The sequence below is a fragment of the Xiphophorus maculatus genome, chromosome 22 (genome assembly GCF_002775205.1).
Source record: "Xiphophorus maculatus strain JP 163 A chromosome 22, X_maculatus-5.0-male, whole genome shotgun sequence".
Classification (NCBI taxonomy): domain Eukaryota; kingdom Metazoa; phylum Chordata; class Actinopteri; order Cyprinodontiformes; family Poeciliidae; genus Xiphophorus; species Xiphophorus maculatus.
Window position 1 is genome coordinate 7,828,212 of NC_036464.1, and position 13,078 is coordinate 7,841,289.

The 13,078-nt window shown below is 38.3% G+C and overlaps 1 protein-coding gene across 2 annotated transcripts in view; it reads right to left on the minus strand.

Annotated features, from left to right (window-relative positions):
- The window catches only part of disc1 (disrupted in schizophrenia 1), a 59,801-nt gene extending 47,717 nt beyond the window's left edge, over positions 1-12,084 (minus strand). The window contains exons 1-6 of one of the 2 annotated variants that reach the window (XM_023327800.1): positions 11,227-12,082; positions 5,374-6,203; positions 3,919-3,988; positions 2,040-2,196; positions 1,371-1,455; positions 785-1,017 (exon numbers count right to left, since the gene is read on the minus strand). In XM_023327800.1, coding sequence (XP_023183568.1) covers positions 785-1,017; positions 1,371-1,455; positions 2,040-2,196; positions 3,919-3,988; positions 5,374-6,203; positions 11,227-11,296 — 1,445 coding nt within the window. In that variant the 5' untranslated portion in view covers positions 11,297-12,082. Of the gene's footprint in view, positions 1-784; positions 1,018-1,370; positions 1,456-2,039; positions 2,197-3,918; positions 3,989-5,373; positions 6,204-11,226 lie in introns of both variants that reach the window. The other variant, XM_023327801.1, reaches the window with a different exon arrangement.
- Positions 12,085-13,078: the final 994 nt, after the last annotated feature.

Consider the following 13,078-nt stretch of genomic DNA (forward strand, 5'->3'; position numbering starts at 1 on the left):
CATCCATCCACAGATGTGTTTATGTTAAATTAAACACTTAGTTTTGGGACTCTGTGATTACTAGTATTACTAAAAGATGTCTCACTTTATATCGCTACCAGAAACCAACAGAAATAAATATGTATCGTATGCATGCATATTAAGAAATATTGGCACCTTCTGCAGATTTTTCATTTTAACCACTTAGGCTTACACTATACAATATTAGAAATACATAAATAATGCAAGCAAACAGATGCTTCACTTCATTTTTTTTTTGGGACAAGAAAATTAGCATTTTATTGCCTAAAATGCAATAACTGCATTTCTTTAGTGAACGCTTGATCATCTGTAGCAAAGAATGCATTTGCAGCTCAATAATACTTTAGCATCAACTTGTGAAAAGCTCAGTTCTTTTGGATTGATTATTTACAGTGCAGAGCTAATCTGTTGACTGTTCTTTTGATTAAGTGATTAATAATTAGACTGCAAAAAGTCCTTAAAAGGAGATTTTTATTTACATAAGTTAAGCCAGGTGGAGCTAAAACTGCTATTTGAGAAGTTCTAGGTGAAGAAAAATTTTTTGTACAGTTTTGTCATCATTACTGCTTTCAAGGTGTTGGTTTTTTCATCAACTTGCATTTTTTTTAAGTCCATATACTCCAGTTAACAATTAATTGATTACTAAATTAGTTGGCAATTATTTTAATAATCGATTAGTTGCTTCAGTGGATAGAATATGCCAAACTACACACCAAAATTTGCTGTTAGACGGTGAAATATTCTTCCCCTCTGCGTTCCTGACCTGAGCGTTGAAGGAGGAGGAGAGACGGAAATCTGTGTGCGGTTTTCAGACGAGATGAGGTCCTGCAGGGTGCGGCTGATGTCCCGGAGCTGGGCCACGGTGCAGCTCCGCAGCACCGACCCCTCCAGGTCCACAGCCTCGGCCCACTGCTCCTCCTGCTGGATCAGCTGCTCCAGATTTAGACTGCGATCCTTCAGCTGCGCCAGCTTCGTCTGCAGCTTCTCAATTTCCTCCTGGTGACATGTTGCACAGGAATAATCATCAGCTGCACTGTTTGTTTTTAGATACAGTTAAATTAAGCATTATTTAATGAAAAATTTATCATTTTGCAGTGAAAATAAATCAAAATGTAAATAAATTTGCCAACAGATGGCACTAAGAGTCAGTCAAACGTGTATATATATTTGAAAATAAAGTGACATTTGCTTGTGTAAACCTATAAACCTGATCAATAAAACCGATAAAACTCTGAAATATAAGTTAGTATAAGTTTGTTCAAGTCAGAAAATTACAGGAATCCCTGATGGGCTTATTTATCCACCAAACCTGGGAAGGACGAAGATTAAATAATCCGTACTGCATTTACCTCAACTTGATGTTTTTCTTGAATCAAGCGATCCCTCCGCTGCGTTGGGTCAGACTGCTCCACTGAGTCCGGTTCTGATCCCTCTCTACCAAAAGAATAACAATAAAAAAACATAGAACATCAATCACAAAAAGTAAGGTCCCAGGACATCTGTTTTCAGAATTCCCTGTTAAATTTTCACCGCGACTTTACCCACTATCTGTAAAGCCCCATTTAAAAAAAAAAGAAGAAGAATGGAGTCAGAGCTACTCAATGAATCAATAACAATATATATAGACACATGGTCAATATCAACAGATAATACATCTAATATAATACTCAATAATTGGGAGATATAGACAAAGGAAAAGGCGGCTCAAAGAGCCAATCACACCACTGGCGCCTCTGCGAGTTGCCTCGTTGGGAACACGGTGGACCACCTCAGCACCCCAACCACCGGGCTTAGCAAGTTTTCTGGGGGAAACCCTGTGTCACAGTAGCTATAATGCTTCATAAGCTTTAGGTTATTGTTTCCAGGATCTCCTCTGTTGACAACAACAGCATAAGAATGCCAACGAGGCACTCTGACGGGTGCAGTGGGTTGTAACCAGCGCAAAATGCTGCCTTTCACTACAGTCAACATTATTTCCACTGAAATGGAAAATGACGGTCATTTTGGTTTTAACTGACCTGCGATGACTGCAGTCTTCCCTCTGGAGGGCGCTGTGCACCACCTTTGAGAGTCTCTCCAGGAAGTGGGCAACGCTGGGCTGCATGGAGGGTAAACCCAGTTTGAGAGCGCCGCGCTCTCTGCAGAGCTCCTCCAGCTTCTTCCCAAAGCGCTCAGCTGAAAATGTAAAATGCCAATTAACTTTGAGAAGATGATTATTATGTCAGTGTAGAAAATTAACATTTCATACAGTAAAACTCCTTTTATTTCAACAACTTATGTTACTAATAGAAACAAATTGTACAGATGAATGTTTTTACACGTTTATTTATATTACTTAGGCTATGATGATTTCCATTTACAGCTAAGAAAAACTAGACATTTAAGATCATAATATTACATCAGACTAATAGAAACATAATTTTCAATGCAGAAATGTGGACTTTTAATAAAAATGATGTTTAATAAATGCATAAAGTTTGTTACTTTAATGTTACTTAATGTTTTAATGTTACTTTTAATCTGACAACCCAGCCTCATTCGAACGCATATTGAACATGACTCTAATCTCTGTTATATAACTCTACTGCTAAAGTATTCACTCTGCTTCTAAAAAGTATAATAATAAAACTTTAATTATCTCACAGTTTACATGCGAGATAATTAAATGACTTCAAAATGACATTAAAAGCATTAACCAATGTAAAAACAATAAAAACCCATTTAAAATAACAATAATGAGATCTTAAAAATAAGAATGTTTTTAGATCTTTGTTGCTTGTAAAAGACGTCAAAATCTCTTTTCAGACAAAGAAAAAATTAAATTTTAGGTTTGGAGTTTGAATTATTTCTGTCACAAAGCTCAAGAAATGGGGCAAAATAGTGTCGTGTTTTAAAAAACTTTTCTCAGGTCAGGCAGATGAAAACGACAACAGCAATGGATGTGTATATGAGTGACTAGATGACTGTTTAAATAGATCAAAATGAACAGAATTAATAAATATTTGTAGGACAGACATTTGTTCATTGATAAATGAACAAATGTAATAAATAAATCTATGAGGTATCTAGGTTGTGTCCATGAGAAAGTGGGCCTCATTTCCAAAGAAAAAAGTTTTAAATAGGTGACTTTTAACATTTGTCGTAAGTAAGATAAAAAGTGTATAAATAAAAAGTTTTGTTTTACATCTAATCTGTGAATAAACTAATATTTTCAAATAAATGTTATACATTAATAAGGATTTGTGACTTATCAAGCATGTGTCTAATTAATAACAAAACCTGATTTTCACCAAGCAGGGTTTCCCTCAGTGTATTATAAGCCTGGCGGGCCACCAGGCTTTACTTGTACCCCAACAGGCTTAGCATTGTTAATTTAACTTAGTTTTTATTATTATTATTATTATTGCCTTTTTGTAAGACTTTATAGTTGGTGTTTAGATATTATTCTTCCATTCTTCCAAAAATGCATAACTATCAAGTAATATTTTCAAATGTCCTGTCATCTTTAAACAATTTTTAAATCAAAAACATGGCGGCTGGCTGGATGACTGCCCTCCTGGCACCGGGCTTAGCAAGTTTTCTGGGGGAAACCTTGCCAAGTCATAATCTGTTAAATCATATTTGATTATCAGAAAACCTGGTGCCATGCATCTCTCTTTTTAAAAGGGTTATGTTGTAAATTTTGTCTGTATAAATACATAAACAGCATGGAATAAACAATGTAATTAAAAACCAAAAAGATAAATGCACTTTACAAAGGTCTCCTTTCATTTAGCAAATTTTAATATTTTGCTTACCAGCAAACCTTGCTGGTAAGGTTTGCTGGTAAGGTACGACCTGATTATTCGTATTATTAAATCAATATTTATCAAAGCAAAACGTTGGTTCAAAGTTCACCTGCGTCGTAGTCGTCATCCAGAATGGCTTTCTGCTGGAGCCTCTGCAGCTTCAACATCATGGACTCGATCTTTGAGGGAACAGAAGACAGAGCGGTGAGTCCATCGGGTCAAAACTCTTTAAAAGGTTTCCACGGGTCAGAGTGAGAGAGCAGCGACCGCCATGTCAAAGTGACTCGGTCACAGAGTTTTGGACGTTTCATCAACATAAAATTAGATTAATTTGCAATTAGGTCAAATGTCTTAACATCTCATTTTTAGGATATTTCTTGAATGAGACTGTCCAGTACATATTTATAACTCCTTAAGTTTATGATATTCAGTCATCCTTAGAAAGGCTTTAAGAAAAATCACTAGGTGACCCTAGTGATTTTTCACAAGTACCTTACCATTGCATTAAAACAAAATCCATTTTGGTTACTAAAGTGATGTGAAACTGACATAAGTAGTCCAAATAAATAAAAAAGATCAATCAAAAAATAATATAACTTATCATTAGTTTTATCATTAGTTTCTTATTTTATCATTAGTTCAACTTTTTAAGCAGTCGCCACATATGAAGTTCTTGGAGATTTCTGCTGCTGGAAGTAGCAAATCACTGTTTACTCTTTAGAAACGTTCACTTTGAGTATCTATCAAAGAGCCAAACTCAAACCTAATGGAGTTTTATGGACTGTTTTAAAACCGGGTCTGTAGGAAACCAGACAATTTCGACTGACTCTTCCAAACAACCCAAGAAGAAACCAGAAATTTGCAGATTGTTACAAAAAAGGTGTTTTATTTTTACATTAAAACATTGTTTTTTTAAACCCTTTCTTTAATTTAGATACAATAAGACCTAAACCCTGTCACGCACTGAAAGAAGAAAATAGTTGAACCAACTTAATTAAATTGCTTCAATCCATAACAAATAAGTCAATTAAGTTTATCCAACTAAATTAATTAAGTTGGTTCAACTTGAAATTTCAGTCAGTCTTACTCAAATCATTTATTGTACTTCAAATAAATTGGTAAAGAATCTTTTTTAAAGGTTTTTTTGGCCTTTATTTGAGAGTAGATAGAAAGAAAAGTGGGTAATAACAGAGGGGGGAAACATGTGGCAAAGGTCATCAGGCCGGGAATTGAACTTGCAAAGGCCGCGTTGAGGTCAAAGGCCTCGTTATGTGAGTTGTCCTTAACTCCTGCACCACCACAGCACCTGGTTAATAGAGGATCTGTCCCTGGTGAAGCTTGCGTCATAACATCAGACGTAGGATACGAATGTGGCATTGGACTAAATTCTTTCAAGTAAAGTGAAATTATTAAGTTAAAATTGTACAAGTCAACACAAAAAAGTAAGTTGTCATCACTAAACCAAACGAATTAAGAGAGCTTAATGTAAAAACAAAAAAGGCCTTAAATGAACTGCAGCCCAAATACACTTTTTTGAATGCCTCGAGCGGTGTGATGTACCCACCTTGGTGTAGGTGCGGTTGTTCTGGAGGCAGTCCTGCAGGGTGCTGTCGTACGTCTTCACTAGGCTGTCCCAGCCTTGCTCGGAGGTAGGCGTCGCGCTCTCATAGCCAGAGGTGACAGAGGAGGCTGAGGCCGTGTCCGAGTCCACTGACAGGGAGGAAGTGACCTCTATGTCAAGAGACTGGGACTCAGAGTTCGGAAGGTGGGACATTTCCTCCTTGCCAGTCCACAGACAGTCCCCCCAACATCTCCCACCATATGAACGCTCCTCCTTATGGACCTGACTGGATTTGGTGGCGATTTCCTCTCTTTTTTTCTCTAGATTAGCTTGTTGATTTGCTGGTTCTGGTTCCTGCGGCGGTCTAGCAGGGTCTGGCCTCTGGTTGCTGTTTAGAGACTGCTGGATGAAACTAAAACTTGAGTTAAAGACTACCGCAGATGAAGACTGGAGGCTTGGACTAAGTTCATTCGATGTGGTTTGAACTCCATTGAAAGGGTCGGCCAAATTCTTACTCTCTGAAGAACTACATGTGGATCGCTTGTGATGTAGATCATTCATTGAAGACACCTTGACGGTAGGAGCTTGACTCAACTGTTGAACTCTGGTTGCCTTGGTGATGTCAGCGTGGCGTCCAGATTTTCCATTCCTGATGCAAATAATGCTCTCCTCCTCCTCCTCTTCTTCGTCTTCCTCTTCATCCTGAGCATGAGCAGTGCACTGCAGCCTGGCCTGCTCTCCTCTCATGTACCCTGGTCTCCTGTGCAGCCTCTTACGGCCAGAGCTGCCAGCTGTCCCAGATACTTTGCCAGCTGTCCCAGATACTTTGCCACCTGTCGATGCAGAGATTAACCATTAATCTGGGTGATAGGTTCATGTGGGAGATAAAGTATGAGCTCATCAGGCTGGAAGGAGCAACTGCAGCATGAAAGACTGAAACTCTGGAGCATTACATTGTTCTTTACTTTAACTGGACGTTTCCAGCCCTGCATCACTGTCTGAATGAAAAAACAAGCTGTGCAACATTTCCCACAGTTCAGCTCCAGCTGTTGGGAAATACCACAGTCACATTTTAAACTGAAACACGCTTCTCTATGAAAAAGTGAAAAACATTTCTTCTGTTTGTTCTGCTCAGAACAACAATCCTCTAACTTGAAAGAAAATATTCTAGATTATGTAATTAAAGCTGCAGTTTGTAATTGTTGTGAAAAAATATATCAATTTTTACTGTTTGTTAAAACTGCCACCATGTTGTTAGACAAATAACCTGTGAAAAGAACGATCTCCTCCGCCTAATCCCTGAGCAATTATTGCCGCTTGAGAAAATGCACCAAAAACAATCAATCAGAGCCTGGATGACGGTCTTAGTGTTGTCAATCAACTTCGTGTACTCGCTGCTCAATGTGCTAAAGGCCGAGAATCAACTTAAGGTTACAGGAAACCCGCTTGTCTGTTGTCATCGGTTGCCATGCTAACTAGCCTTAGGATTCACAACAGGCTATTATAGCTAAAGTGCAGCATAGCCACAAGAGATTGTTATTGGCAGTCTTAAGACCCGCCTCCTGACTCTGATTGGTTGTTTCTAGTTGGTACTAGAAGCACTGGGAGAGGGCAGAGGAGGTACATTTTTGGGGGATTATCTGTCTCATAATAAAAAGTCGATTGAAAACAAATTTCAAGAATCCTGGAAATTTGAGATCATATGCCACAAAAAAACTTAATTTTAGCAGAAGGAAATTGTTCATGGGTATGAATTAAAATTTGGAGATAAAACGGTTACACATACTGTAAGCATGAAGGGGGACAGAAAGACCCGGAGCCATCCAGACTTTTGTTTGTTTTGTTTTGTTTGCTTAGCTGAAAGCAGCTTCAAATCAATGGGGGAAGTAAAACCAAACACACTCCCACACAACTAAAAAAAGTCTTAATAAAAGCTCAAATAAACTCTGTTGAGCTAAAAACACTTAGAAAGTAGGACAGCATTGTCTTGGTCAATCACATTTAATTGAGCTATGAGCCTAATTTTCTTTAGGATAATAAAGAAAGCTCTGTTTGTGCATTTAGACACCTGCTGCGCAATTTGATTAAAACATATAATGCATTGGATTCAATAGAGGCAAGCTGAGATGTTGGGAATCAACAGCCTCTTTGTGTCCAGCTGCGCTTCCTACTTCTGACTCTCACTTTTCTCCCTCCACTCATGCACACACCAAAAGCACAGAGGCACACTGACGCTTTTGTGCAGTAAAGAGAGGAATCAGATAAGCATTGTCCATCTCAGACACACTAAAAGAAGTTATTGTAGTTTGTCGTCTGAATGTGCAGACTCCATGTCTCTCTGCAATATGTCAAGATGAGAAAATGGGTTAAGCAGCCGCAGCGACTTCCAGTGATGCAATCGTCCCATGTGACTGGGAGCAGAGGGCATAAACAGAATCCACTTCAGGATGTCAGGCTCAGAGAGTGATAACAAGCTGCCTACTTTATGCCCAGGTTGGGCTCGGTGAGAGCGTCCGGTCCACTGGGACCGCAACACGAAAGCTCAAGTTCCACCCAGCTCCATTCATTAAAGTGGATCTATAGACGTGGCTTCTGTCCCATTAAAGACTGAAGGAACCCAACCCTTCATCATAAGGACCAAATACCACAGCACCATCCACCATCTGGTGTGGTTGCTGTTATTATACAGGGAACCCTCAGGAGAGCAAAAGAGCCTGGCTGGTGAAAGGAGAAGGACTTGCTGGTGGTGTCACTGTATCCTCACCATGATTCAGTTGCACACAGACCGCTTTTCCCAGTAAAAGGGAAGGAAATGCCTAGGGGCTCATTCTGTCTGACTGTGTGTGTGTGTGTGCGTGTTCATGTTTGTGTTGGGACATCAACTTCTTGGCCTTTCAGTGGTATGTCTTTCTCTGCTTCCTGTGAGGCTGTGAGCAAAAATAATTTGCCAGGAATCCCATCAGAAAGTAGAATAGTCATTGTCTTCCTATGCTTGAATCTCATCTCCCTTCTGCTTCGTCTGGGCTTTCTCCCATTGGTTTGGATTTCTCTGGTGGAATTTTAACCGGACCAATCAGAAAACAGAAGGAGAAATTGTCAACAATGATGTAAACTAAAATTGTAGACTGCCTGTAGTTTTAGTAAGACGTTCACTTGTTGGCTACGCTTCCAAATATTGAATGGACATCAACAATCGCCTCATTAAGGTCGACACTTCTGGTAGTTTACAGTGTAGCCAATTTCTGGTAAGCTTCATAGCATCATACTGGTGCATTATATATGTAACGGCTAATCAGTTATGGAGTAGGATTAAGGCCACTGGAATAAAAAAAAAAGAAAAACAATTGTGATTTTCTTTCTTCTCAGAATTCTAATTCTGTATCAAAATTTAATTAAATAACCAAACATTCTTAGATTAGATGTATGTCAATTATGCTGTTAGCATATAAAAATAATCATGATAATCATCATGTAACTATTTTTTCCTTGTTGTAAGATTTGTAAACCTACACTTTGCCCACAACGAAAGCCTGTCCGAAATTTATTTGGTAGATTTGAGTTTTAAGACTAGATTTGCCTGATGGTGCATAAACAACTTAAACAATTCTGGTTCTGAGAAAAGAAGTCAGAATTTGTTGGGGGGGGGTTATTACCTTAATCCCTTTTGTATCAAGCAAACATTTCTCAATAGTCCAGACTCTCAGTATGAAGCAAGGGGCTTGTTTTTACCATCCTGGTCAAAAAGCTCCAACAACCAAAAATCAAATCTGCTGCAGCAACAATTGATCCCCTCAGTAACTCTTTGCTTTGGCGAAGTCTGAGAAAACGAAACGTCACAGTTATTTACCTTTGGAGCTAAAAGAGGCCCTCAGGTTAAACACTGTGTCACTACTGGCCGCTGAAACAACAGAAGAACGCAGAGGAGCTCATAAAAACACAAACATGTGAGGAACAGGATCAGCGCACAAGCAATCCTGCATGCCAGCAACCTCCTCAGAAGAAGCGCTGCTTGGCAGATGTGCGACGCCTCGGCATTCGTTTTGAAGAGCAGCAGGAAGAAAAGCGAAGTGAAATAAACCAAGAGTCTATCTGAAAACCAGCCAGTTTTATAAACAGGAAGCTTGAATATTACCCGTGAAAGTCCAGCATTAAAAATCTTTGCGGGTGTGAGGCTTAATGCCTGACTTCCTGTATATTCCCGTGACGATCATGAACCAGCAAAATGTGACAGAGCTGATGCTCTGGACAGATATTTAGACGCTTTATGTTCTCTGTTTTATAAAATCAAACATGTTCACATAAAAGGCAGCTTGAGAAGAAGTTTCTCAACTTTACAGAAAATATGACAGAATATAATCCCTCATTATGATAAATATTTTTTCTTAAATTTTAGAAAGTGTAACCAGTTGTTCACCAGAACCCTGATGAAGAATATTATAATCTTTGACATTAAAAAAGTATTAAAAATCCAACCGTTAATTTGAGTCCATTTATTCAGTGAGAAAAAAAAAGAGGTGCTACAATAAAATCGGCGCTGTGACAATTATTGGTACCCCAAACGTCCCTTTAAAATAAATGTAACAGGAATATCCATCCATTGTCTGGTGTTTATCTCTGATCATTGAACAAAAGGTGGAGTTCAACTTACACAAGTTACAACAAAGATAAACCATCCATGCACCAAAGTCAAGGGAAATTTAGAGTAATCAATCAACAGTCAGGATTGGAAACCAGACTTAGTTTTTGAAGTCAACCCAATTTCTGAGCATTTTCTAATTCATGATTTTCTGTTTCCTTTGTGTATAAACATGAAGCAAAACAAAACCCAACTTCTTTAAGACATCGACCATCAGGAAGAGGACCTATGTTTATAAAAAAAAGGCTCTATTAGAACTAATATAGCTTGTTTACATCCCAATTGGTAGTGTAGAAGTGATGGCGTAGGTTGTCAAACCAAAGCATGAAGGGTTTGCTAAACAGGACAGGGACCTTAGCTGGTACATACTTTGGTTAAATGAGACTAAGACTGACATTTTCACAACAAAAAACAGTCCATTTTGGTTTGGTGGGAAACAAAGAGTGAAAATGTTAGAAAACCACATCATCCCTACATCTCTACAAGCCAGCAGGAGGCAGACAATACAGCAATTTAATCATAAAATTTAACAAAATTCATAGGTTTACAAAGCAAAAGACAACTGGCATAACTTGAATCAAGGACACCTGGGTTACGCAGCAGAATAAAGATACAAAGAACACCATCAAAACCACCTGTGAATAACTTTAAAAATAAGGTGTTAAAGTAGCCTACTCAAAGTCAAGACTGAAATCCTTTTAGACAAGTTAATCATGCAAGAAATCCTCAAAAGTGAAGCAATTCTGCAAAGAAGATTGGACCAAAAATGTCTCCAAAGTGACAAAAGATCCATCATCATTGGTCAGGACTCTGGCAGCAGTGTTTTCATGACTTTCAGCTGCCTGGTATTTTCCTTTTTTTCCCACAGAGACAAGTAAAGATACTATAGCTGTAATCTAGCCTAATGAAAATAAAGACATGCACCAGATTTCTGACATGTTTTGACTTGAACGCATTACCCTGGCCATGTTTTAAAACATTATAAACTCATTTAGTAGCAGACTTTTAGCCTCGAGTGTCTAGATTAGAGCTGATCTTGACCCCAAAATGTTGTTTTCTGTCTTGTTTACATTAAGCTGGAGGCTATTTGGACCATTCACTGGGTGAGTGTAATGGGTTCTGGAGATATAAAGCAATGAGTTACGTACTTTTTTCACATCACTCTATAATACCGGTCCCTTAAACGGAAGAAAAAAGAAATAAAGCAGATTATTTCTTACCTTCAGTGCTTTCGCAGCGGTGATGCAGAGAGTTCAGGTGACAGTCGAGTCCCATCAGCCCAGCAAACATCTTTCCTTCAATTATATCAATAACTATAAAATTAAAGGTTTTCAGAAGTCCGATAATGACAGATCCTGCAGCAACAGAGTTACATCCACCATGTTTTAGAAAAAGTGGAGCCAGGCGAAAGGACTGATCTCATTTCCGCTGTGGAAACTAAGCACGGGCTGCTTTTTTAAAATGAATTCCTCTTCTAATTGTCGTGTAAAAGTGGGATTCTTCTTCCATTTCAAAATGCTTTTTTTAAAATTCAAGTATTAACAGCTGATCAGATCAGATTCTTACTTTTTTTTTCTCCTCTGTGAAAACCAAACAAGTAGGTTCAGTTGTGCTTCAACAGGCGGAAAAGAAAAGCTGCTCCTGTAGTCATGTTTCCTCAAGAGATTAAAATCAGGAGGACAAAAAGAACTATCCAATATGAAGAAATAACAGTGAATAGAAATCTACTTTGTCTTGTCAGATCGGTAATCGATCAGTAAATCCGTTAGTCGGTCGCCGCTGCGCGCTGCGTCATGCGCCCTGCGTCATGCGCCGTGTTGGAGCTCCTACGTGTTCAGGAATTTGACTCCTCCAGACTCCTTCAGACCGCCTCACAACTGCAGCAGTTTAAACGCTGTAGCTGTTTGTGTTTATTCGTGCTTTATTTAAAAAGGCAGGCAATTAGGAAATAACCAGCTGGATCTGTTGTCCGAGTCATTTTGCCCAAACCTGCTAAGAAATATTGACGATTCAAATAAATTTCTGTAAACAAGGATAAATGTTGATGTCCACATGGTTCCTCACATGTTTCATTGGTTAAGAGTTGAGGGGAAATCCATGGGAAAACCACCACAGAACAGAAGCTGGAGTCTTTTCATTTTCTTTCCCACACTTCCAAAGGCTCCTTTCATTCAGCGTGGCTGGCTGATGGACAACACTGCGAGATAAAAGCGGCTCAGTTCAGCACAGAGTGGAGGATGGAGCTGCTTTTATCAGGTTGTATGCGGACTGGGAGCGCCAGCATTAAACAGCTAATGCAGCAGACAAATCAGCAAACTTCCTCTAAATGAAAAGAGACTCATCACCAGATTTATTTATTTATTTATTTATTTATTTATTTATTTATTTATTTATTTATTTATTTATTTATTTATTTATTATCGCCAGTATGTTATTTCAAAAATTAACGTACTACTTTGGTGGTGGTAGTTAAATGAACACGGAATGTGCTTTTCTCGTTTCTGGTGTTGTACTTTACGACTGCCACCAGATGGCAGTAAATGGCTTCTTTACGTTCTTTCACATGTTGTCACAAAGGATTTTATCGGGATTTTATTTGACAGAGAAACAAATGTTTATTAGTGAAACAGAGCACGTTATTATTATTCAAAAAATTGTAATTAATTGCAAATAAAAATCTAATTTGTATCAATGGTCTGTACTTTGCTGATTCTTTGCTTTAATAACAGCTGTATGTCTACCTAGTAGAGACAAAGTCGATGCGGAGCTGAAATGCTTGTTCCTAAAAATCTATCAGAATTTTCAGTCAATGAATATCAGATTCTTCACCTGGTAAAATCTACTCAAAATCTCTGGATTTAGTCACATTAAGTTTTAAGGAGCTATACTTATCAACTTCCTTTTAGTTTTTACTTAAGTGTGTTCTTTGTGTGTCAATTCTTTTTGGCCGTTACAAGGAGAAATGTGCACAGAAATGTACATACAGTGGGTATTTAATTTGTATGTAGCTCTACTGAGAATATGGCTTTTCAATTATAATGGAGACTGCAGCTGGTACCAATACTGTCCAGA